The 24,580-nt window shown below is 34.2% G+C and overlaps 5 protein-coding genes and 1 non-coding gene across 9 annotated transcripts; 2 read left to right on the forward strand and 4 right to left on the reverse strand.

Moving 5' to 3' along the window:
* Positions 1–1,008: 1,008 nt before the first annotated feature.
* On the reverse strand, positions 1,009–8,246 carry LOC107907158 (zinc protease PQQL-like). 2 transcript variants are annotated; one of them, XM_041093112.1, is made up of 21 exons: positions 7,716–8,246; positions 7,298–7,544; positions 7,086–7,211; positions 6,559–6,696; positions 6,318–6,452; positions 5,964–6,221; positions 5,730–5,867; positions 5,564–5,633; positions 5,263–5,476; positions 4,850–4,955; positions 4,428–4,661; positions 3,888–4,052; positions 3,651–3,800; positions 3,479–3,570; positions 3,145–3,226; positions 2,941–3,024; positions 2,742–2,858; positions 2,555–2,665; positions 2,349–2,429; positions 1,806–1,994; positions 1,009–1,544 (listed from the first exon to the last, which is right to left on the reverse strand). In XM_041093112.1, the coding sequence occupies exons 1-21, from the start codon at positions 7,922–7,924 to the stop codon at positions 1,476–1,478; spliced, it is 3,015 nt and encodes a 1,004-aa protein (XP_040949046.1). In that variant the 5' UTR covers positions 7,925–8,246; the 3' UTR covers positions 1,009–1,475. The 2 variants fall into 2 exon arrangements, 1 of the variants encoding a protein (XP_040949046.1); XR_005913590.1 differs by lacking the exon at positions 1,009–1,544 and having other exon boundaries at positions 2,555–2,676; positions 2,787–2,858; positions 7,716–8,050.
* Positions 8,247–9,297: 1,051 nt separating this feature from the next.
* Positions 9,298–11,121, forward strand: LOC107907156 (40S ribosomal protein S15a-5). Its single transcript, XM_016834410.2, has 3 exons — positions 9,298–9,681; positions 10,520–10,680; positions 10,856–11,121. The coding sequence occupies exons 1-3, from the start codon at positions 9,552–9,554 to the stop codon at positions 10,952–10,954; spliced, it is 390 nt and encodes a 129-aa protein (XP_016689899.1). The 5' UTR covers positions 9,298–9,551; the 3' UTR covers positions 10,955–11,121.
* TRNAP-UGG (transfer RNA proline (anticodon UGG)) lies at positions 9,299–9,370 on the forward strand. Its single transcript has one exon. It is a non-coding gene; the product is annotated as a tRNA-Pro (tRNA).
* Positions 11,122–11,556: 435 nt separating the features above from the next.
* Positions 11,557–16,591, reverse strand: LOC121217505 (uncharacterized). Its single transcript, XM_041093113.1, has 7 exons — positions 16,202–16,591; positions 15,944–16,076; positions 15,757–15,860; positions 14,934–15,105; positions 14,684–14,824; positions 14,196–14,484; positions 11,557–14,091 (listed from the first exon to the last, which is right to left on the reverse strand). Exons 1-7 carry the CDS (start codon positions 16,231–16,233, stop codon positions 11,705–11,707), a joined length of 3,258 nt encoding a protein of 1,085 aa, XP_040949047.1. The 5' UTR covers positions 16,234–16,591; the 3' UTR covers positions 11,557–11,704.
* Positions 16,592–19,088: 2,497 nt separating this feature from the next.
* LOC107907154 (probable phospholipase A2 homolog 1) lies at positions 19,089–20,343 on the reverse strand. Its single transcript, XM_016834408.2, has 4 exons — positions 19,960–20,343; positions 19,778–19,817; positions 19,556–19,675; positions 19,089–19,451 (listed from the first exon to the last, which is right to left on the reverse strand). Exons 1-4 carry the CDS (start codon positions 20,065–20,067, stop codon positions 19,273–19,275), a joined length of 447 nt encoding a protein of 148 aa, XP_016689897.1. The 5' UTR covers positions 20,068–20,343; the 3' UTR covers positions 19,089–19,272.
* A 1,254-nt stretch (positions 20,344–21,597) lies between these two features.
* LOC121217507 (uncharacterized) lies at positions 21,598–24,269 on the reverse strand. Of its 3 annotated transcripts, none has more exons than XM_041093116.1 (3): positions 24,131–24,269; positions 23,584–23,771; positions 21,598–22,033 (listed from the first exon to the last, which is right to left on the reverse strand). In XM_041093116.1, the coding sequence occupies exons 2-3, from the start codon at positions 23,763–23,765 to the stop codon at positions 21,847–21,849; spliced, it is 369 nt and encodes a 122-aa protein (XP_040949050.1). In that variant the 5' UTR covers positions 23,766–23,771; positions 24,131–24,269; the 3' UTR covers positions 21,598–21,846. The 3 variants fall into 3 exon arrangements, with proteins under 3 accessions (XP_040949050.1, XP_040949049.1, XP_040949048.1); XM_041093115.1 differs by having other exon boundaries at positions 24,109–24,247; XM_041093114.1 differs by having other exon boundaries at positions 24,036–24,216.
* Positions 24,270–24,580: the final 311 nt, after the last annotated feature.

A 24,580-nucleotide genomic window follows, 5' to 3' on the forward strand; every position in this document is an offset into this window, starting at 1 on the left:
AAAAGAAATGTCCAAAAACCAAATCGAGTATATTATATTAATATAAAATGCAATTAAGGATAATTACGCGGTGTATTTGTATTAAATAAATCTTTCATTATATTGGTGTTGATTTATGAATCAACAAGATATGAGATCTAAAAAAGACTAAGTGGGTATCAAATTCTCCAAATTATTATAACAAAAAGAATTACGCACTTAATGTTATTATTTTTCTTTTATCTTGACTAATAAATGAATATCACAAACAATAATCATTATTTTTAAAAAAAAATATTTCTAAATTTTAATTTATCTTTCTTTCAGAATATATTTATTTTAATAAATATTATTATTTTAAAATATTATTTTACACCCACGAAGTGGATGTCATAAATTTTAGTTATTATAAAGTCCTTTGTTTTCAGCAAAAATTTTAAAAAAATTTATTTTGTAATAATTCTGTTTAATTAACCAAAATTTTTTTAAAAAATATAAAAAAATATAAAACTATACAGCGAAACCCATTTAAGCCCATTTTAAAAAAATATATATTAATATTTTAAATTTTTAAATATGTACTCAATTAAATAAAAATTAATTATTTAAATAAAATATATATATTCAAAAGCTGAACTTAAATTCAACATTTTACGTCCAAAGCTCACAAGGCATCGTCTACAATGTCTGCAAAAAGGTGTAAAACTCACCTTTTCCTGCAGAAAGACTTGCAATGGGATTGTAGCTATTAGTAAAAGTAACTACAAATTGTAAGCAGATATTTGATTTCTATGTAATTTGATGTCCTAACATCTCTGAACTCAATTGGTATAATTACTATTACAATAACTAAAATGACGTAATTTTAAGCACATTTCGACATATTTCTTTCTATTTAAACATTATATAAAAAATAAAATTCTAGTTGACATTGTTTTGAGCTGTGTTCATAATTCTTTGGCAGAGAGAAGATCAAAGCAGTGTCAAAGTTTAAAATGAATTTTCTAACTATGATAGTAAAGAAAACGATGATGAAAGGTCACTTAAAAAAAAGTGACTACATGTCTATCAAATATTATGAAAAGGTGTCATTCTCTCTAAGAGGCCAACCTCGTAATCTTACACACAAGCTTCTTACTTTGTTTAGTGTTGGGCCTTAGCCCTATGCAATATGAGTAACAATACTACTAACACACGTAAAACCATGAAAAAAATGGGAAGTTAAAAATGAAAAAGGGCAAAATAAAAAAAAATAAAAAAAATCAATGAAGCAAGTTAACTGGTAAGGTAAAAAAATGAGTATACAAGCACCCCTATTGAAAACCCAGTAGTAGATTTGGTGGTTACTTCTCCTTGACTATCTGTAATATGAATGCTCCATACAGCAACCCGTATGGTTGTATGGTTGAACATCAATGAACAAAAATCCGATCCTACTTCTTGCTTCAAGTTTTGAGGTCGGGGATCAATTGAAGGCTTTTATACGTACAGGTGTGCTATGACTTCCGTGAATATCTCCACAAGCAGGCCGCCAAGACTGTTCCACCAGCAATGGCTGCTAAAATCTGTGCCCCACATAAAAGTCAGTTGTTGGTTTTAGTTCTAAAATTAACATCCTGGAATCATTCAAGGGAAATTTTCACTAGTTGATGAAAAATGTAACGTGTGAAACGACATGCGCATGTGGTGTATAATCATACATTTTAAACCTCTCCCAGAAACATCTTTTTATAACAGAAATCAGGAATCAAGATATCCAAGTAATGATATTGTATTTTAATATATTCCACATACACAAAGTTCAGTAAAATGAGAAGATAACTGACCTTTGCATCTCTACTAGGAGCATTTTGCTTGAATAGTGATCTTAACAACTTAAACCGAGATGCTTGTGGCATAAGAATCACTACAGTGTACTGTTTTTTGCAAGGATAAGGCAGAATCCTTCGTAATGCTGACTGTGCTGTTGAAGGTGTCAGAGTTTCTCTAACCCTAGATCGTCCTTCATCTTGAATCTGCACCAGATAAAGGATCAAAACAAATAAATACTTACTCTACTCGAATAAAGAGAAAGAAAATGACTGACAATGACATGCTTTAGTTTCAGCATTGCAAAGGCAACACTGATGGTCATGCGCATGATATTAGAACAAATCATCTTCTCCTTTTTCTTTAAAAATGATTTTAAATCCAAAGTACTTTTGAACTTTATGGCGAAAACCATTAATTGAATGTACGTAGTTACTTGTGGATATATGCTTTTTTATCCCTTAAGACTTCAGACAACATCATTCAGATTTCATGACTTAAGAGACATGGAAAATAAAAATTTAAAGACATAAAACTCAGGTAACAGACAGGCAAACCACCTTGAAGGAAGTGCCAACATCACCGGAGTAGATCCTTGATTGGTAGCTTCTTAAAATTCTCTCCAGCCAGTAATAATTTTCCTGAGACAGTGAGTGATTGAAAATTAGAAGTCAGAATTCACTTAAATGGAAAAGGTGATACAAGTTAAAATCCTTGAAACTGACTAGCACAAAAATTTTAACATGAAGCTCATAAAAAATTTAACCTGCAATCCATTTTCATGGGCTCTCTGCTCGATTTCAAGCACAGTTGAAACATCCTGATCTGTAGGCCCTTCTTCTTGAAGATGTACCACTTCATCCAAAGCAAGATCAACCTGTTCCACAACTGAAACAGTGAGATGATGCCACTTAGCCACTACAAGCAGGAAAGATAGAAAGGGAAATACATACCAACTTCGAGGAGATTTCTGGATCACAAGAAAAGTTTATACTCACATCTCCACGAACATCACCAGTTCTAGAAGGTTTATTGCCACCAAGGAACACAGAAACACAAGCAGAATAGATCTGGAACATAAAGAGCAATTACAAAACATTAGTCAAAGATTAATTAAACAGTTAAAACGTAAATTTCAGGAGAAGTGCATACCTGCCCATGCTTGAAACGAAGAACCTGCACTATTTTTGTTTCAATAAGTTTGCTCAGGAAACCAACACAGTGAATCTCTTCTACCTGGCATATTGGTTTCCAATAGCAAGGTGCATTAAAAAGAAAGAAAATGTCAGTCAAGATTCTCAATTATTCCTTTCCCAGATTTACAAGGGCCTATAACAAAAAAAGAAAAGCACACACCATTGTTCCATTCTTCAACACCACAGGAAAGCATAGCTGGACTGAACATTGAGCTTCTACCATGGGGCTGCGTACCACATCTCTGCAATCACAACAAATGCATCAGAAAAATTATTGAATGCCAAATAGAAATTATAGACTAGCCTACATCAAAAGCCAGCCAATATGCCATACATGAATGCAAAATTGTATGTGTACAACTACATGTTACAAAGAGTGCTAAAATTTTAACTCAAGGATAATCCATTGACAGCGGGACTGACTCCACCTAAATATTCTTGTCAAAACACCTTTGACATTGTCTACCACCGCCACCAGATACAGAGGTACCTACCGAATTATGGTTTTAGGAAATTTAAATGGTAATCCTTTGAGATCATCACGGTTGTAATGGAATATAGCTTCAGGAGACTTAGGTATTCCACCCTGAATAGATAATTGCAACCTTTGTTAGCATAAATGAAAGATGAAAGCAAACATAGATACCTTAAAAGACCTCATCCTACCAAATACTGCAATATTAGAGGAAGTGCAACTGTGGGATCAATATTCCCAGCTATGACAACTGTAAAAGTTGATGGGTCCTTAAAACAGCGATTGAAGTATTCACAAGCTTTTACTGGGTCAACTTTTCTGAGGTCACTTAGTCTAATAGGCTGCAAAAGATGAAACCAAAGAAAGTTAAAAGCAGGCACAACTGCCAGAAAACCTCAGTGATATGTAAGGCATGAGATCATACATACCCGGAAAAAAAAAGAGTTTCCATAGTTGATCTCTTTCACCCGATTTGCAAATGCAGTGTAAGGATCCCTCTCTTGAGCACGAACTGCTTCTTCTGCCATTTGCATCACTATTTTGACTTCTTCTTCCCCGGGAATTACATTTGTTGTAAATAGTTGATAGACAAGCTGCCAGAACAGTTAAATAATTTACCTTTACAGTTAAGTTAGAAATGAAAAGCAAAAATACAATATTCAGCAAATTTCATTTGGTAAATCAGGGTTAGGATAGACATCTTTAGCCACCTCTTCTGATCCTTTGTTCTAAGCAGTACGCAATATACAAAAAGGAAAATTTTCAAAAAAACATTTCGAAGCCTAGTTTTAAAGCTACAGCTAGATGTCGAGAAAACTACATAGAAATTATGATTACTTGAATCAAGTTGAGTGCTTCTAAGTTCTACAATCTCATTTGGGATTATAGTCACGAGAAAGTTATAAAAAGATGAACAAAACACTAACAATACTCAACAAGTTTACATTTAAAATTCCAGTGAACCAAACCTGCAAGGCAGTTTCCAAGTCTGAAGGTGAACAATCACCAGAGAAGGTCCTCATATAGGCCCCAAGCTTTGTACCAACTTCTACTCTCTTGCCAGCAAGCATCTCCATTAGCACTGATGGTTTATGACCAAATACACCAATTTCTCCAGCAATGGTTGATCCCATTGAACACGATAAATACTCACTTTCAGGAAGTTCAGATAACCCCCCATATGAGAACCCTGTAAAAAGAACCTGTTGAATGGTGCATAAGAAGCATGTTTTTAACATTTATCAACTCTAGAAAGCATATTATACCTTGAAACCAAATAAAGGACACATAAAGCTGTCTTAAGGCTAATTTTACTAGAATTATTCAAATATTGCCTCAGGCAAGTAACTGAACATCCATAGAGATGCTGCAATGGTCAAAGCAATTATACCTGGTCATCAAAAAAGTCTGTACACTTGTAGCAAACCCGCATTCCATTTGATAGAGTTAATTCAGTAGCTCCAATATTTGAGTAATCTATCTGCTCTACAATGTACCTGAAGTGAATAATTTGACTGGCTTAGAAATAAATAACCAAAGAAGATGGTCAATCTTTTCATAAATGAGAGAAATTGTAACAGTTAAGAGTAATAATCTGAAGAGGGAAAATTGAGGTGCTGATAGAAACCAAAGGAATCCATCACATTCTATGATATGAAGTTATGTTATTCCTAATTCCTAGTAAGGTGCATTACATTTATGATTGAAATAAATTTAAAAGGGGGACACAAATAGATAGCAAGGTAAAAATAGTTGCAAATATACAATACAAGGACATTTTAAAGTAGAAAGGCCAAACTTTACCCTGGATCCGGTTTTATATTAACAATTTCTTCTGGAATGTACTCATCATCCCATGGGGCAATGCTACCTTCCTTCTCAAGATTATTGATCTTCAGCACAACTTTTTTAAGGTCATCAACTGTAGCAGAAGCTTGAGGTTCAATTGTCTTTAGGACACAGCTGCATGATGTTTGTAACTTCTCTGCGTACTTGGACACTTCTGATGCAGATATATCTATGTAAAGGTAATGATGATTAGTGCAAAACATAACATCGAACCTGGTTCATCTCCATATGTCTAGAAAAAGAAATGTTCACTCACAAGGCAGAATAGATTTTTGGAGTTGAGCTTCATACTCAATACCAATAACAGGTTCATTGTGGATAAAGTGCTGCAAAATGAAAATGATGAATATAAAGGATCTTTCTAGATTCACAAACCTCAAGGTAGATAAATGGAAAGGATTCTAGCCACTCTAATAATATACCTGAATATATTCATCTCTTAAGCTAGTTGATTGCATTTGATCACGCTCCAAATAGGCAGATTCAATCTCTGACATCAACAAGGCTCGGACAACAGACACTTCACGCTCAGAGAACCCATGAAGTTGCACCCTTGCAACCTGAAGCACAATACATCAGCGAGACGATATGAATGAAAATTAAGGAAGCAGAAAAGGAATACAAATGAGTCGAGAGATCAAAAAAAGATAGCAAACCTCAATTAGCATCGATTCTAGGGCCTGCAATGTCCCTTTTTCCTTACAAGTGGAGCTCATAATGTAAGCCTTTAAGGGGCTAACAAGAGCATCTGAAGCAGCAGAGCATGAGAAGTAGGGTGGATCCTTTCTACGAGAGATTTTAAAGAACCTTTGATTCAGAGCATGTAGAAACATGGACTCTACAAGCATGTCCCTATAGTCTTTTACTGTCTTCAGCTCATCAGCTGGCATCTTATAGCTAATCATCACTGCAGACTTTTACAAGGCAATGACAAGAAAATGGAATTATGAATGGTAGGTATCCAACAAAGCCATATGCTCAAATATGTTCAAGACTTGAAGTGTACTTACCCCAGCAGCTTCAGACTCCACAAAACATGAAAAGCGTGGATCCTCATGAGAAGGAACAGGAAATGACGGTATGATTGGAGGTTCAGGCCCAGAGTTTTTCCCCTCAAAATGAGTCCTTATCAACTCCACAACACTCTAGAGGAGAGAGAGAAACAAAGAGAGAATTTGTTAAGCACTCTGGACTGGTAAGCAGACTAAGGTTATAACTCGGAGTAGAGTTTTCATGCTAACATATACTAACCTCTGTATCAGGAAAATCTCCAACAGCTATCACTGCCATATTGTGCAGATGGTACCATTTTTTATAAAACTGCTTCACTGTTTCAGAAGACACAGTTCGAATTACTTTTTCCAATCCAATTGGTAGGCGCTCAGCATACTGCAAACAACCCGGCTTTAGATGTAATATAAAATGTACTCCAACATAAAATTAGGATTGGATCAGCTAGTTAGACTCCCAATCAAAATACATTGATGATGTTACTTTGAAATTTTGAACTGCAAGCTTAATCTCAAGTCTCAACAGCAAGGAAGATGAAAGGAGTTCACTAAAGACTATGAACGGAACACTATTCTTATCCCCATTGCCCGCTGATATGATATTTCCTGAGCTCCATTATAAAAGTGAATACAAAAGTAGTGCTAATGATCAGACAAATAAATAGATCCCATCATAGCTACGAGTAGGCTAAAGATCTCCACTCTAAAGCCCTTATAAATCAATTAATTCAACAAATGATCTGTATATAAATGAGTGAGTAGGAGTACCTTAGAACCTTCCATCATCAGAGCCCAATGAGCATCCTGCATCCTTCCACTGGCATTTCTGTTTCCTCTATACTCCTCCATAACAGCCCCTCTTTCTTTTTCCAGATCATCTTTCGAGACTCGAATCTGCACAACCAATCAGTGGTAAAGAAACACACAAAAGAAGAATAAAAAAAAGCATCCAAATAGCAGGAAACGGGATAGTAATATACCTCCGAACTGAATTCTGCCAATACCGAGATGGCCTGAGACAACAGCTCAGGCTTATCAATAGGAACAAACAACTCGTATACAGTATCATCGGCAGATGTGACCGCATTTTGACAAGCACCAAATTCAGCTCCAATACTTTCAAGAAACTTGACAATATCATGATTTGTGTACTTCTTAGTGGCGCTAAAAGCAAGGTGCTCAACTATGTGAGCAACTCCACGCTCACCTTCCTCTTCCAAAACTGAGCTGCATAAACGCCGTTAAAATTAAGTATTCTGTATAAAATATTTCCTACACGGTTCAGGCTTAAGCAAGAAAAACTCTAAAAAAATCCCTAAAAAGGGCTAGGTCTTGCTAGGTGTTTGATTAAGTCAATAAATTCTTGAACGAAAAGCATGAAACGGAGGAGAGACTAACCCAACTTTAACAGCGAGAGCGAGAGCGGCTCTCAATCGAGGCTTAGGATTAGAACGAACATAGTAAGTGAGTCCATTGTCGAGTCTGCCGTAGTCCACTCCGAAGGGTTGGTGTTGGAACTCTTGATCTAAGTCCACGTTTACCAGCTTCAAGGACCTGAAGCCGTGCTTCTTCGCGATCTGCGAGTTGTCGATTGGAAGCAAATCCATGTCTCTCGAAGGAAATTTGAGAATAAATGAATGGTTCGATGTTCCGTTTTCTTCAAATTGCTTTATTTATTTAAAAAATTTTGTTAACGGCAATCAGTTTTAGTAGTTGCAAAAATTTGTAATCCTGATCTGAGAAGGAAAAAATGTTCATTTTGAAGATGGGATTGGGCCTGCAACTGCAACTGGATCGTACTTTTTCTTTTTTCTCTCCAATTGCGTGGAACCCACGTGAAATCCAAGGAGATTTTTCTAATTTTTTTGTTTGTAAACATTTTTCTTTTCGGGAACATTAGAATGCTTCGTACTTTAGCCCATAGCCCCCATCTATTTTTCAATTAAATTTGACTATTTAATAACGGAATTATTTAAGCTTAAAAAGGGGCTAAAAGTGAATTGGACCACTTAACCAAAGGGCTAAGGACCCATCTTGGCATCTAACTTTGCCCTTGATAAATATGGTAAACATTTGTGGATTTTGCTTTGGTGCTTGTCTTGTCTCTTTCTCGAGACAGTTTGACTCTGGTATAAGTCCTGTTTCGACGTCGTTTAAGAAAGGAAGAGGAACAAAAGCAGTCCAAAGGCCCAAGAAAAGGGTGAATGGAGTTTTTCGTTATTTTGTGAGCATGGATGGCATTTTCCCTTCTTGTTGTATAATAAACCCTTTGTCCTCTCGCGTTTGGCTAATTTCTTAAGGGTTATGAAATCATATCTGGTTTAGAGCCTAATTTCTTTTATTCTTGGCAAGTCATTTTGGTTATTGGTTATACGTGAGTTCCTGCCATGTTTACTCGTCTATTTCTTAGTTCATTTTCTCTTATTTTATTATTTTCTGTCTTGTACCTATCCTACTTACGAGACTCTAAAAAAAGAAAAGATTTCAAATTTTTTCATCAAAATATGTAGTATGATGGCATCCCCCCCTCCCTTCCCTCTATCTATTTTCGGTGACTTTTCCTTCTCTGGTAACTAAAGGAAAGCTAAGCCCTAAAAGCAAAATTTAAAAATATCTGCAAATTTGCACTGAAGTAGTAAATGTTTATAAAGCTGTAGGCAGAAAAATTTCACGAGAAAATAGACTTTTTTATTTCATTTCGAATGAATATACAATACTTATGTTTCAAATTATTTTATCAAAGCATGCATTTATTTTCTAAATGGGGAAATTCCCATTGTATGTATTATGGCAACTTTTCACATCCATTTTCAATGTTCGTGTTAGAAATTGCCACTTTAAAATTCATAAATAGTTGTGGGAAGTTGCCATCATCCAGTGAGCACTTTTCCATTCAAAAAAGACTTCAAAGAATAGGGTTAACCTATTAAACGTGATAAAATTTAGAAATATATTGGTATATTGTGACAGCTTTAGCAACAGGGCGTTTGGTCTAGTGGTATGATTCTCGCTTTGGGTGCGAGAGGTCCCGAGTTCGATTCTCGGAACGCCCCATTTATGAAGTTTAGCTTTTAGCTATTTTTATTTTCTTAATTTTTTTATTTACTAATCCAACAGTGAGATGCCATATAATATAAGCGATTGAAACGACAACATTTTCGTTAGTGCAATCGAGGTTTTGGCTGTAACTTTGAGGGTTTAGCCGTTCGGCTCTGGAACTGGTTCGAGAGAGAGATGGGAAGGAGGATACTGAACGATGCCTTAAGGTCAATAGTGAATGCTGAGAGGAGGGGCAAGGCCACGGTGGAACTGAAACCAATCTCCACCGTCATATCTTCCTTTCTTAATATCATGAAATATCGAGGTCAGTTCCTTCCTCTCTTTTTTTTCTGTTTTTTTTTCTTTAATTCGTTGTCTGTGATTATGGATTTGGATTATTTAGGTCAATATGCATGGGTTTTTGCTTTAATTTAATTTAATATTGATTAATCTCGAGAATTGGTTTGGTTGAAATGACCTAGTTTTGATAGTTGTTATTTAAACCTGCAAAAGTTTCTTTCTCTTTTTGCGAATTTGAATATTGTTGTATCAGTGAATGCTTATGCTTATGTATGTCAAAGAGTTGGAACTTCAATAAGCATATTCATTTAATTGGTTTATACACATTGTTTGGATGCTGATAAAGAATTTGGGTGTTGAAAGCCATCGATTCATTTTTTAGACTAAACAAGTTATCATAATAACTGAAGATTAATCCTTTTTGTCACTTCAGTAAGCTTATCTTGTATGAAATCGGAGGGCAATGGGTATTTATTAATAAGATGCAGCGGTGATATGATAATAGTGCTTCTTCCTTTGTTATTCTGGTGTTTATTTTCACTTTTACTTGATACTTGAGTGTTTAGATTGATTACTAGAATCCATGCTTCTATCTTCAGTTGCCTGGTTATTTTATCGATATGATGTGGAAGGAATTATGCAAATTTTCTTCCTTGTTTTGTTAACCGTATTTTTTGTTTATTTGAAGCTTTGAAGACCATTAGGCATCATGCTCTTTTCGATGAATTAGTGCTGTTGTAATCTCATGAACTATTTGGCTGCGAATCTAGTTGTCATGATATTTAGAGTTGTGGCTACTGCTACTTTTGAATCTGTTGCTTCTTGCTGTGTTTTTGACTTCTTTGTAAATTGCATTTTGAAAGGATATATAAAGAACTTCGAAGTTCATGATCCACATAGAGTGGGGAGGATAACAGTTGACCTGCAGGGAAGGGTAAACGATTGCCGGGCACTCACTTACAGGCAGGACATCAAAGCAAAGGATATCGAAAAATACAAAACACTTAAACTTCCAACTCGTCAGGTTTGTTAAGAATCCATGTGTGTCTGGTGTTTCAATTATTCATTGCCAATTTAATGTAGAAAGTGCTCAATACGGAATGCAGATGCAGCAGCTATGTTTGTAGAATCTGCATGTCATGGGAGGGTGAGATCTTCTAGTTTGATACTCACCTTGTTTATTTTCTTATTACGTGCAGTGGGGTTATGTTGTGATTTCAACTCCGGATGGAGTTTTGGATCATGAAGAAGCCATTCGAAGGAATGTAGGTGGGCAGGTTCTGGGTTATTTTCATTAGACTTGTTTATCTTTCTGATAGTTGTTTGAGCTGTGCTTTATCTCTGAACTTTCAATCAAATATCTATCTGAATTTGGTATCGTTTAAAACAGAATATTAGAATATATAACTTTTGGTTTGATGCCGTATTTGTATTTGAGGATTAGAATTTTACAGTGTTTGCTCCATTGGTAGCCTGCTATCTAAGGTTTTTCACTTGAAATGTCATAAGCTCATTCACATATATTCAGGCTTAAGCTGCCAATCCAATTTTAAGACATTTGCACCTTCAAAGTGCTCCTTTTATCTTTGATCTAAAACATGGATTTTTATGCTTTGCATAATATGCTTCAGTGTTCACGAAAAATGCCCCAACTAGGAAGTAGGAACACACAGGGCCATCAGCTTTTTAGCCTCCAAGTAAAGATAAGGGTTGAACCCGATCTAAAGCAGGAGTTTTGCTGATAACCCATAGCAGCAAATTTATGTCTGGTGCCATTTGGAATGACTGATATTACTCTCTTCACATATTCACATCCCGAGACACAGCCTGAGAAACCTATTCCGCTCTTTATTTCTCCAGTTTCAAAGGAGCTGTTTTATTGCATCAAAGAAGCTTATCAAAGCAAATAACATTTCAACTCTAGTTGGATAAGTAATATATTATACATCCCTGTAATGTTAAAAAAAAAATTCTGTATGAACATGCAAATCGAAAATAGTCATAATAACATAAGACAGCACATTGGAAATTCAGAAACTACATATACATTAGCGATTCTGTCTGAGGGAATTTAAGTGTGCGGTCAAGGTATCATAATCAGGAAGCTTAGGGTGAACATGAGTGGCACTCTCCTTCGATGATCCCTCAATTGATGTTTGAGCCTTCGAACTTTTGGCACTACCTGATGATATACTCTTCTGGACGGGAGAAGATACTTGTTCCTTTTCTGATGATTTCAAAGTTCCACCAACTGAATATCTCTTAGTCTCTGAAACCAGCCTTGAAGTTGGTTGAGATGAAAACCGGGAATGCTGAAAACTTTCTCGGTGATCTGAGTTCTTCTTCTGAGGCTGAGTCTTTGGTATAGCTTCATCAGCGTCTGGGCTCTTTGAGGTTAAACTCTTTTCCTCACCATTGTCAAGCGCTACTGCTGGCTCGGAGGAAACTGTAGTTCTGTGATTGGAACTTCTCCGTGAATATGAAAGAGGAGTTTTCGTCCTTCGAGAAATTCTTGTGTTTGAATGCACCTTTAAACTTGTTTTAGGAAGATCTTCATCAGAACCACTATTTCCAGAATCAAAATATGGGACAGAGGTCCTTAAGCTTGATCTTTTGTTGTATGAACCTTTACTTTCTTCAAAGCTTGGAGTTTTGTTGTATTGATCATCAGTGCTACTAAAAGCCTGTTTTGGCTGTTCCTCCTGAGAATCATCGTCACTAGAGTCAACCTGAGTAACCGGTGCTCTGGTGCTGACTATTCTACTTACTTCAGCATTCTCTTTCTTACTGTATGGCTTATGAATGTAAGATCCAGAACTAACTGAAGCTTCCACTGCCGCAGGAAAGGATGATTGCTTAATTCTAGTAGATGTATCATTGGCTGCTTCTTCAGAGGATAACGCATTGCCTCCAGGAACTTTAGAATATGGAGGACGCCTATAACCCTTATTTCGAAGGCCACCAGTCAAATTTCCCAAGTTCAGTTCCTTACTTTCTTCCAGACTAGACTCATTAGAACGTTCAGTATCTTCCATGCCTTCAACCAACCGTAGATTGAGACTACTGTTTCCAGCCTCCTTGGAATCCATATTTTGTTTCTGACTACCTATACCAGGATTGCTATTCCCAACGAACCTAGATTTGCCTATGTCCTCTTCACTCTCTGAACTACGGCCATAATCATCGAAAGTTGCAGGCAAGTCATCCCCATGAGAAGGAACTGCAGAGCTAGTCGAACTTTCAAAGAAGGCAGAAGCAGGCCACTCCTCTGAGAAAATATTGGATTTTGAAACGGACTTTTGAGCTGAATTGATATTCTGCTCAATGCTCAAAGAATTTGTACTTGTAAATGGATGACTAGGTGATATCTGACCCGGAGAAGAAAAGTCCATGTTGTATTCATGTACTTTAGGCTCTTCCTCCAAACCAAAATTATCTTCATAAGTATCTGATCCATAATCATCAAAAACTGCCGAGGCGTTGTCAAAAGAACCTGTTGTTTCTTCTGTGCCTCTTGGAAGGCTTACTTCATCATTGAGATGAAATAAATCCTCACCAGAACCATTACCAGACTTCTGACAGTTTATATTTGATAAAACATCATGATCATCATAAGAAGTCTTTCTATCATGCAGTTCATTCTCAAATTGCATCCTGCTTTCACCAGACTTTCTCTTATCATTTTCTGACTCCTGCCAATTTAGATTAGAGAGATCATCATGATCATCAGTAGATGTGTTTAATTGAGAAACAGACGAAGAATATCTTGATTGTTCCCCATCCCTGATGTCATGATGATCAACATTCTGAGGATTCTTAATACCATGCAGTTCATTCACAAATTGCTTCCCATTTCCACCTGAGTTTCTCTTCATGCTCACTTCAGCAAAATGTTCCATCTGCCTGTCTTCAGATGAGTTTGTTACGGAATATGCATCTCTGATTTCATTATTCACCGATGATTTTTCATTGAAGGAAGCTGCAGTTGACTTGAAGGAACCATGAGTGGATTTATCACCACTCCTTGCGATGTTACTGTAAACATTTTCAGTCCCCCCTTCCTGGTTATGTTGTTCATTCCTGTCAGCTTGTTCATAATTCCCAGAATCCCTTCCATGAAGGGAATTATTAATCGGATGTCTGGCATGATGTTCATTTTCTGATGATGAGCCAGTATACTTCCGTAGTTCCTCATCTCTCATACCATTCGGGGACATGTATGACTCCATTGAATACTGCTGGGAGATATTTCCCCGGCTTGAAAGTTCAGCAGCAGCTCGGGCAGCCATACTTGCTCGCTCTGCAGATTCAGCAGCTGCCTGAGCAGCTGCAGTAGCATCCTTAAATTTCATTTCCCAATGTTGACTTGGCGAAGAGGAAGCTCTCTCATTCCCAGAATATGAATTCCTAAATTCCATCCCTTGATTTTCAGTTCCTGAAAAGCAAAGCACCGAAATAAATACCAACAAGTAACATACAATGAAAAAAAATAACCAAAAGATGATCAATCAGTAAGTTTAAATCTAATAATTAACATACCATGAGGCTTCGAATTTGGAGGATAAGTTCCAGAGGACACCGAATTATTGGTACTAGCATTTGAGTGATCAAAATTATTAGGATGAAAAGATGATCTAGAGTTGTGCTCATAGAAGCTTGCGGGTGCTTCACTTCTTCCAGTGTGCTTTGAATCTTGAACATTAGGGGTGCCTTTATCATAATTAGGAAATTGAACGCCTGGAGGTCTCTGCTCATGACTGGGTGAAGCTTGAACAACTGGAGGATCTGCCAAAATTTTGGTGGCCTCCATAGAAGTACTTGGTCCATTCTGCAGAAAAAAAAAATTCATATGGAGAGAGCATTAGTCATCGAGCAAATCAGTTAACCTCTAACAAACGAGTAACAACATACAACCACTTCATAATTGAATATTTCTCCATAGAGGGTTCCAAGTATGTTTAAATAAATATTTATTTGTTTTCACATCAAAAAAAAAAAAAAAGAAACCTGTTTTACACTAGTCTTACCAGCATGTCATCATAAATCTTCGATTCTTTAGCTCCAAATGATTCAGGGTTCCAGTTGATCTTTTGTTCCACAGCAATTGCAGTCAAAATTTTGAGTTTGGCTGGACCATCAGGTGCATTGGCAGATAGTTTCTCAACCAACTAAAAGGAATCAAAAGAATTTTGTTAGGGCTATATAATTCTCATTATGCCAGATAATGCTAAATTCAACTACTGTTAATTCAAGAGTAGATGTTCCATACAAACTCACCATACGACCAACACCACAATTAGGACGCAGTTCAAGCGAGGCAGAAGTAAATTCTTTTCCATATTTTGCTGTAAAATGCTTTGAGACATCCTTGAGTTCTGGTATCTCTTCACACCTTGCAGACGCAAATATGACACTTGAAATTGCTTCCTTCAAATCGAGGGGGCAGTTTCTGAAAAATTCAAGTCGATGAAAACACAATCTAAGGTTACTAAAAATATAGCAATAGAGAAAAAATTAATATAGCTGAAAGACCAAAACACTTATAAATTCATCCTCTACGCATTCAAGCACATATATCCAGCTACTCAAAGCCACTGAAATTAACAGGTGCACCAACCTCTAGCAGAAGTTGCCAATCTACTAGAAGTTGAAATCAAAGTAGTTTTATTGTACTTGAATTGAAACAGTTTTCCCAGTTATGTTACTTGGAATCAGGTGTCGAATCAGGTGTGAGTGCCGGATAGGGATACCTGTTTAACACATGCATCTTTAATTTTTACTAAGTTCTTGCCAAGTATTTAGAGGGTTACCTATGTCCATACATCCATTGGACTAACAAAGTACCCCAAGAGTTCCCATAGGTATTAAGGGAACTTGGGAGTTTTATAAACCAAGTCTAATTGGTTTAACAATGAAGGTTAATTTGCCTCTCTTTTTTCAAACATCGGCAAACTCAGTAGCGTTATCCTAAATCCATAAAGGGATATTAAAATCAATTCATGAAACAGTAAAAGAAAGTAATTTTACACACTTTTGAGATTCAATGATAAAAGGCGTTTAAAATCACTTAATGAAACAGTAAAGAAAGTAATTTACACACTTTTGAGATTCAATGATCGGCATACGTGCGACGATTAGTTCACAGTAGATCTCAAGTAGATTATACGCTGCCACAGTCTTTTCTTCCCTAACGACATGCTCCACCTGAAAAATTAAAATAAATAAATAATACCACTAGAATTAAAAACAAAATCTAGATAAAGAAAACTCTGATCAAAAGTTAATACCCGAATCCTGGCCGTCTGATCTTGCCCCGACTCCAGTAATTGAGCCAATTCCCTCTTTAACTGCTGAACGTGTGCTTCTCTCTTGTTCTTCATTAGCTTTATTCGTGGTATCGCTAGCTTTAAAGCCGTCTTGCTGTATCAAGTCAAAATTTATAATAAAAAAAGGTCAAAAGATCATACTTCCTCTTCGGTTAGAAAACACACACAAAAAGCAATTAATTTAACAGATATAGAAATAAAATTAAGAAAAGAAATTACCATTTGGCTGGCTTGAAACTCCTGTGAAGCATTTTTATTTTCCCGGGATGGAGTCTGATAATTCGTTAAAGAGGGAATCAGAAGAACTAAAAAGGGGTTTTATCTTTTGCTTTGGATCAGAAGGGAAAAGTGAGATTGTGAATTTGATTTGGTCGGATGATTGATTTGTTAACGGAAACTGGGATCTTAGCGGCGAAGGAAGGTATAAGAATGGATTGGAGTTTTCGCGGAAATTGAAATGTCGTTTTTTTTTATTATTCCTTTTTCAATTTCTTGTGATGGTCAGATCAGTAATCGAATGTGATTAGAACACTTGAAATTTGGGAACAGTGTAAGGAAAGCGTGTGGAGTCAAATTCAAAATATATTGTTGATTTTGATAAAAAGTGGGGACACAGAGTCTGAGATCGGAGGTTGATTGGGAAATTAAACAATTAACGACGTGGAACTCTCTGTTCATGTGGAATTTACCAAAACACCTCTCCATAGGGTAGAACTTTTCTTTTCTTTTGGGTATAAAATTTTCAATCTTTTTAGCGAGGGTCACCGTACTACCAAAATCACTTTATGTAATTATTTTAAGATAATTTATTTATTTTTAAAATAAAATTTGAATAGTATTAATTGAATTAGTAAAATTTTAAAAAATTTCACTCAATTAAAGTTTCAATTTGATTTTTTTTACTTTTTTTATTGTAATATGTACAATTTATTATCTTTATCAATTTTTATTGTAATATGCACAATTTACTGTCTTCATTAGTTGCATATCTATACTTTTATACTATTTATTAAGTTTGTATCATCGTCAACCAGGTCATTAACTCAGTTAGAGATATTACGGAAAGGTATTTTCGTAATTAAAATAAGTTATATTAATCAATGATAATTTAGTCTTTCTATTTAAAAACAAATAAAATGCATATAGTGGAATTTGAACCCACGCCAATTAGATTAATAAAATTTCAAACTTACACTTAATCAAAATTTTATTTTAATATATTTTATACATTTTTATTGTAATATCCACAATTTATTATCTTCATTAGTTGTATATATTAATAATTTTGTTAATTGAGTTGATGTCACAACTCAACATTGCCTCACAAACGATGATAAGTCAAAACCATGATAAATAACAATAGTGCATGTAGTGTTATTTATTTGATATATTTATGTGTTTATTTCGTTTTACTCATACTTTAATCTAATTTTTTATTTTAATATTGTACATATTTCACGTGTTATTATAATTAATAAGTTTCAAACCATATGTATCATTATTTATTTTATGTTATTTTTGAACATACATCTGTATTTTAAATTCGTGATTTCCATACGCATAAGCATTTGATAGGATTTCTAGTTTTTTTTTTTAATAAGATTGGCTTTATTGTTAAGTCATGGAATAGCAAACTTTTAGTTTTCTAAAGGTTAAAATATGTTATATGTTGATTTACTTTTCACAAATTTAAAATTTAATATTTGTACTTTTATTTATAGGAATTTAATATTTCTATTTTTAGATTTCAAAATTCATATTCAATTGTTGACTTTATTAAATATTAAATTTTTGGCATGATATTTTAAAATAAAAAAATACTCACATAATAATAATGTAACTAAAAAACTGTCACTGCAATAAATTTTAATTTAACAAAATAATTTTAACAAAGTTAATAATGGATCTTAAATGTTGAAATTTGAAAAAGTAAACCCCTAAATTTCTAAATATATATATAAGAACTGAATTTAAAATTTAAAATTAGTGTGTTATATTTTAAAAGAAAAGGCTATAAAGGTCCAGGTGTAACTTCGCGCATGGGAAAATGGAAATTCTGATATAGTTCTCGAACACTTCTTTATTTTTCTTCAATATCGCCACACAAATAAATAAAGAATAATGAAATTAATGTTTATTATTATTATTATTATTATGCAAATCGAGGGGACGAAAAAAAGATTTCATATGAAAAAACATGGAATTGAAATCAAAATCAGTTAGATCACGAGTGTAACTTGTAAGCCTTTGTAGTGCTTGGTTGGGCCATATACTAATTGGTCAATTTTATGTTAACATCCTAACATCAATCAGTGAACTCAATTCATTAGTTCAAATGGCAGCTGCCTGTTTGAACTGCTTTTGACAAAAAGATGGGGGGGGAGGAAATGTTCAAATTCATCATTCACAAATATAATATCATCTCATATTTAAATTTGACACCTTTTTAATATAGTATATATATAGCAAATGTTGATGAAAATTCATAATTAATTGATAATATTAGTGATTAATATTCATTAAATTAACCCTGAAAGTAAAAGAAAATCACAATTATCAATTTATATTCAACAAATTAACCATAAAATTAAACAAATTCACCATTAAACTAATTTTATTATATTAAAAAAATTATGAAAATTTAAACCCTAATAAATATTAGCAAATATATTTGATTAGCCAACCCTAAAACACTAATTAAACACTAAAAAATTAATACGATTATCAATGTCATTCGAATCAAACAGGTGATTAAATTGATTAAACCACTGGTTATTGGTTCATCTAGTTCAAACAAATGAATTATTAAAAAATCATAAAAATTAAAAAAAATATTAATTCAATCGTCACTTCAATTAATTTTTTTAGTCTCGTACAATAGATTCATACCAAGTCACAAGTAAACTAAATTTTTTGCCATGATCCAAACAGGTAAAAGAAAAAAACGGATACTACCAAGTACCAAATGATGCATTTAAGCATACAAAGAAATAGGGAAAAAGCTGCGGGAGATAAAATTCCTTGGGAAGAACAAAATTCATAACCCATCAAGTTGGGAAAAAAAAGAATTAAGAGAAAAATGATGACGAAAAAGACACCAAAAATATAAGCGATTCAACTGTAATGGCCAACATTCACGAAGTACTCGGAAGATTAAAAACGTTCATATTTCTCACCAATTTAATAAAGAATCGAACACGGATATCATGTATGAATGGCAATCCTAGTATAACGCTTAACACATCAAATGAAATGGAAGTGTAGTGAAGTAAATTTTTGACGTTCAGAAATTAGAGTTCAAGCTTGGTGCTGCCTAGTCGGCTGAGTAAGATGGCCATATCCATACCTTGCATCATGGTAGGCACAGCCATCTCAACGGGACAATTCCGAGAAAATCCAACCTTGCCGGATTTTTGCACTTTCTTTATGCAACTCTTAAACTTCTCGTGGCATTTTACGTTAGTCAAACCTGTAAAAACAATGGCAGCAATTATATTGTGATTCTGTATGCCAAACAATTGGGCAACCCATAAAAAGAAAAACAGACTGAATCAATCAAATAGCTTTTTTAACCTTTTTTCTCGACGCATTCGTCGTGGATCTTGCAACAAGCGTCCAGATCGTCGCACGGTTTTTCTCCAGGACAACCAGACCATCCCACCCCGCAATATTTCCCGTAACGGATTCCAACGGCTTCATTCCAGATTTGAAATTAATTTCATCGATTAAGAAAAAATAACTAATTGAATTCTAAAGAAAATACTTAATTCGAGAGATGAAGAATAGAGTGCTCACAGTTGCAGTTTTCAGCTATGCAGGTTCGGCTACATTTTACCTGAGAAATCATTAAATTTACTTGTTACAACAATTAATTCTATTAACGGAGAGAACCAACATTAAAAAATTGGATGCATTAACTCGAATTATCATGCTTAATCGGAAACAAAAAGAAGACTAGGGTTTCGAGAATATCAGACCTGGGAATCATTGGTAACGGAATCGGCGAAGACGATGAGGAAAACGAAGATGAAAGCAAATGCTGCTACCAGACGTGTCTGAGCCGGAATAAAAGAACCGGGCAACATTTCTATCACGGTTCGTCGTCCGATATACGCCTTTTTGTTATTCTGTCTGGAGAGTTCTCTTTCGATCCGCGTCGTCCAACAGTGTTTCTCGCTTATTCTATTGATCGAGGTGAAACCGCGGGGGTAACTGATAAAATTACCAGATCATCCCTCCCAATTCCGAGTTCCCAACTCCCAACACAAGCACTGGCAGAGAGGACTCTGGTGGTCTGGGCCCGTACCTCCACGTTTATGGATTTAATTCCTCAATAGAACAAACATTTACGATTACAAAATGATATGAAAATCATTATTTTTTGTTCAGCTTTAAACAAAAAAATATCTGTTACAAAATTATAAAATGCTTTCAAAATATTAGTCTGTTAATAATAATAGTAACGCTATTGAATTTTAAATTTATTTAATTTTTTTTAATAATATTAAGATTAAGCCAATTCTTCATTGCTTTCGAAAAGTGCTTTTAAAAAGTACTATAGAAAAGTACTTTTTAGAAGTACTTTTACAAATTTTAATTTAAAATTTGAGTGTTTAGCATTACTGTCAAAAAGTATTTTTGAGAAATAAAATGTCCATTTTAGACATGTTATTATCAAGTAACAAATATGCATTTAAATAATATTTAAATTAGTTAATATTATTATATTTTAGTAGTAATATAAAAAAATATTATAACTTCTTGTTAATATTTTAATATATGAAATATAAATTGTAAATATTTTTAAGTAATAAATATTAATTATTTATAAATTTAATTAGAATATATAAACTATATTTTAAATATTTAAATATAACAATTAAATATTTGTAATTAATATTTTAAAAAATATTTTTTATTTTTAATTAATGATTTTAACACAATTGTAATTAAACACCAAGAAAAAATACTATATTATTAGAGAAGTGAAAAATTAATTAAGCACCAAAAGTGCTTTTGGGAGAGGAAAAGCTAAAATTTTTAACTTCTCCTTTTCAGCTCCTTTTCAGAAGTGTTTTTGAAAAGCTATTCTGAAAAGTTAAAAATTTTAGTCAAAAGCGGCTTGTTCTTCACGGCTTTTCTTTCAAAAGTACTTTCGGAGTCAAAAGTATTTTTTTTAAGTAATGAAAAACCGCCCTAAATCAATCATAAAGAAAAAGTCCATTAACCTTTTTTTATTGGAGCCAAAAGCAGAAGCATTGGATTCTTCATAAGTGCAAACACCGAAAGGAGAGCAATTGGCTCTCTACCACTAATTTAACCCAACTCAGAGCTATCAATGCACTCTAGTCTGTAGAAAGCAGGTTGATGCAGAAGATTTTGAATCAGTTTCATCCACAAATTGATCGAAGAACTAGTTTTTACACCATAAACAACCACAATATTAATCTATTCTGATAAAGCAAAGTCCACGATGACACCCAATTCTAAATCCAAACGGCGGTAAACGCTCTTAATCTAGCAGATACATAAATGTGAATCATCAACATTAGTTGCATATAGTTAGTGAAGGTAATAGAAAAGTTGGTCAAAAGTTGGCCGGTTATCCATAGGGATAAAAACAGAAGGGAAGAATGGTGGAATTAAGTTTGTGAATAATTTGCACAATTATCATCAATCTTGCGTATAGTTCATAGCAAGGCTTACAAACAAACCTACGCCACTTTAACTATATAAATTATTTAGCTACCATATTAACCACTGATTTCTCAGCTTCAAAATTTTCATGAAAACAAAAAAAAATATGCATCCAGAAGGGCATACACTTCCAACTCCATGAAATACCGTCCGCCAGAAGATCACCCTCAGACATAGTAGCCAGTGAAAGTAAAACCCCTTCCCACTATCTCACCCGCACAAAACCATGCAAAGCACTCCAGTCCAAACAAAGCCGCAATACCAGCATTTTCAACCTTCAGTTCTTGCCTATTCTTCCACAGATTCCTCACATAATCAAGCTCCTTCCAGAATGACTCGGTACGACCAGGGATACTGCAAAAAATTGCATAAAAAAAGAGTTATTTTGATATGCCATTGTGATTCTGATTTTAGCGAGTATTACTGCCTCCAAGCATAAACTATTTCATATTTGTTTCTAAAGGAACAGCATATAACAAGGAAATTGCAAATAAACAAAGATATAGGGAGCATCATCATTGACTCTTTATAAAACACAATAATAAGCAACCCAGCCACATTGTTTTGTCCTTTTATTCTATTACATTCAGAAGTTCATAGGGAGCATCATTATAAGCAATCACAGAAAATACAAGCATGTTAAAGATAATGCACAGTCCCGTTAGTTGTTCTCAAGAACACAATAGTTAGTATATTTCCTAGGAAGTTGCAAGGCAGCTTTCGCTCACTCCCCATCCTTCTAAAGATGAAAAACTAGGGAATTCTCAAACGTGAGCCACATGCAAAATGAAAACAAAATTACATACTTTTCCAGGTGATTCTCCAGAAAATGGTTTCTGTTCTTCATGGAGTAAAATTGAATTCTACACCTATGTTGATAACAATAACTATCAAATGACCATCCAAGGTCTTTCAATTACACAGCAAGAATTTCACTTCCTTTCATTAAATCCAAGTTGTCTCATTGACAAAATATTCTCTCACAAAGGTCATCCAAAACAACCCTAGGCCAAACGAAACTTATCACTAGAAGGGCAGAAACCTTATACAATGCTTCATGGACAAATTTTGTAACTCAACCAAAAAAAATAGTCCAAAAAATATGGACATATGCAAAGGTTGAGAACACATAAACACAAGCGAATAATTTAGCAGCTCGGGAAACATAAATAACAAACAAGGCCATAACCCAAGTAACATCTAACAGGCCAATGAAACTATAAATATATACAATTCTCTACTTAAAAACCATACTAGTTTCATTTCATAAACCAAAAAAAAAAAGTATTTACAGATAAAAAGCACCATAATCAATAGCTTGGCAATAGAAGAGGACAATTTAAAATTTCAGACCTGAAATTCCATATAAAACAACTTCGTATGTTGCCACCTCCATCAAAACAAAAATTCACTTGGTTTGTGCCTAAGAAATATCGCCAAAACAACTTGATTGATATTTTGGACTAGTTATAACATGTCCTTCACTGCAGTGTTTTGTAACTCACTCATCTGTTAAATAAAAGAATTTTTTTTATTTAACAAATCAAATTTCTGGGAATCTTGAAATCATATATTTTGAAATCGGAAAGCATGATATAAGTTCATGAGTAACCGTCTCTTTCAGTTTTTCTACCTTGCTCGGAACCTTTTGAGAATAGGAGAGATACCATAAACGAACAACCAAATGAGCTGACAACATTGAATTCTGTTTATATGATTAATGTAGACGCAATACATAAATGATAAACAACATGTTAACATACATTTGGTAGCCAATTTTGATGCAGACAAATTCGTTAAGTCACTATCGCAAGCAAAATACATTGACGCATTGCACTGAATTATCTAAACTTAAAGACCTTCATGGATGTAGGCGCCAATATAAAAAATGCAAGAAGAAATACCTAGCAAGGCGAGTGTAAAACAGCTGCTTAGACAACTCGTTGCACTTCTCCACTGTGGGTGGTTCCTGAATGTATTGCTTGTTCTGTTCCAACAACTGCTTATAGTAAGCAGATCCGTTCTTGGCTACAAACTTCGAAGCTTCAAAAGCCTTAGATTGAAACTGCAGCAGTTTTGACGCCATCAAAATCTGCACCATATATAAAAACATAAAATAAATTTCTTAAATATCGAAAATGCCTTGGAGAATCTTAAGATAAAAAAAATACAAAGAACATAAAATCAGTTAATCAAAACCCTAAATATTAACATTAAAAGCAATCAGTAGCGGAAATAAAAGAAGTGTGGATAGTGATCGTGCTCTAAATCAATAGATCTGAGAATACAAAGAGAATCGTGAACGATTTCAAACATCAAATACACTGTAGATCTAAGCAAATGATGTGAATCTTACCTTCGATAAGAGCAAAATAAAGTAGGAAAAAGAACGTGTTATCGGTTGACTACAAAGACGCGAGGGGACTGACCTTGGCTTCTCCCGCCGCTTACCTTAGAAAGAAGAGCGAGAGACTGATAGAGCAGGTTTTGCGGATCAGTGGATGACCTTGACCTCTTTTGGTGGGGTTATTTGAGGTGAACTTTTAATTTCCGTATTTTACAAGGGTCCTTCTACAATTTCAAATATTTTCTCCGATCTTCTATTTTAATTTAAGCTAAAGACATTATTTAGTACCCAATTTTGATAATAAAAAAAAAGTTATGTGATAGTTTTTTTATGTGATATTTATATTTAGCAAAAATTATACAATTTTTTACATAAAATTAGTGATATCAATTTTTTAGTGTTTAGTTTGGATTTTAATGTTAATTTCATGATAAGTAATTTTAATAATATTATACTCTAATTTTTATGATTTTATTAATAGAATACATTTAATGTTGGTTATGAATTTATTTAATTTTGTGTTTAATTTTTTAAATATAATTTAATGTAAGTGG

Source organism: Gossypium hirsutum, chromosome D05 (assembly GCF_007990345.1).
Source record: "Gossypium hirsutum isolate 1008001.06 chromosome D05, Gossypium_hirsutum_v2.1, whole genome shotgun sequence".
Classification (NCBI taxonomy): domain Eukaryota; kingdom Viridiplantae; phylum Streptophyta; class Magnoliopsida; order Malvales; family Malvaceae; genus Gossypium; species Gossypium hirsutum.

Coding starts and splice junctions, on each gene's coding strand:
- LOC107907158 (XM_041093112.1), bottom strand. CDS start 7,924: ATGGATTTGCTTCCAATCGACAACTCGCAGATCGCGAAGAAGCACGGC. Junction 4,053..4,427: donor ACTTGGAAACTGCCTTGCAG/GTTTGGTTCACT, acceptor CTGTTCTGGCAG/CTTGTCTATCAACTATTTAC. Junction 3,571..3,650: donor CTCTAATATTGCAGTATTTG/GTAGGATGAGGT, acceptor TTATCTATTCAG/GGTGGAATACCTAAGTCTCC.
- LOC107907156 (XM_016834410.2), top strand. CDS start 9,552: ATGGGAAGGAGGATACTGAACGATGCCTTAAGGTCAATAGTGAATGCT. Junction 9,682..10,519: donor TAATATCATGAAATATCGAG/GTCAGTTCCTTC, acceptor GCATTTTGAAAG/GATATATAAAGAACTTCGAA. Junction 10,681..10,855: donor TTAAACTTCCAACTCGTCAG/GTTTGTTAAGAA, acceptor TATTACGTGCAG/TGGGGTTATGTTGTGATTTC.
- LOC121217505 (XM_041093113.1), bottom strand. CDS start 16,233: ATGCTTCACAGGAGTTTCAAGCCAGCCAAATG. Junction 16,077..16,201: donor AGTTTCAAGCCAGCCAAATG/GTAATTTCTTTT, acceptor GACTTGATACAG/CAAGACGGCTTTAAAGCTAG. Junction 15,106..15,756: donor CCGATCATTGAATCTCAAAA/GTGTGTAAATTA, acceptor TGAATTTTTCAG/AAACTGCCCCCTCGATTTGA.
- LOC107907154 (XM_016834408.2), bottom strand. CDS start 20,067: ATGTTGCCCGGTTCTTTTATTCCGGCTCAGACACGTCTGGTAGCAGCA. Junction 19,676..19,777: donor CATAGCTGAAAACTGCAACT/GTGAGCACTCTA, acceptor TCTGGAATGAAG/CCGTTGGAATCCGTTACGGG. Junction 19,452..19,555: donor CGAATGCGTCGAGAAAAAAG/GTTAAAAAAGCT, acceptor TTGTTTTTACAG/GTTTGACTAACGTAAAATGC.
- LOC121217507 (XM_041093116.1), bottom strand. CDS start 23,765: ATGGCGTCAAAACTGCTGCAGTTTCAATCTAAGGCTTTTGAAGCTTCG. Junction 22,034..23,583: donor TTTTACACTCGCCTTGCTAG/GTATTTCTTCTT, acceptor AATTTTTTGCAG/TATCCCTGGTCGTACCGAGT.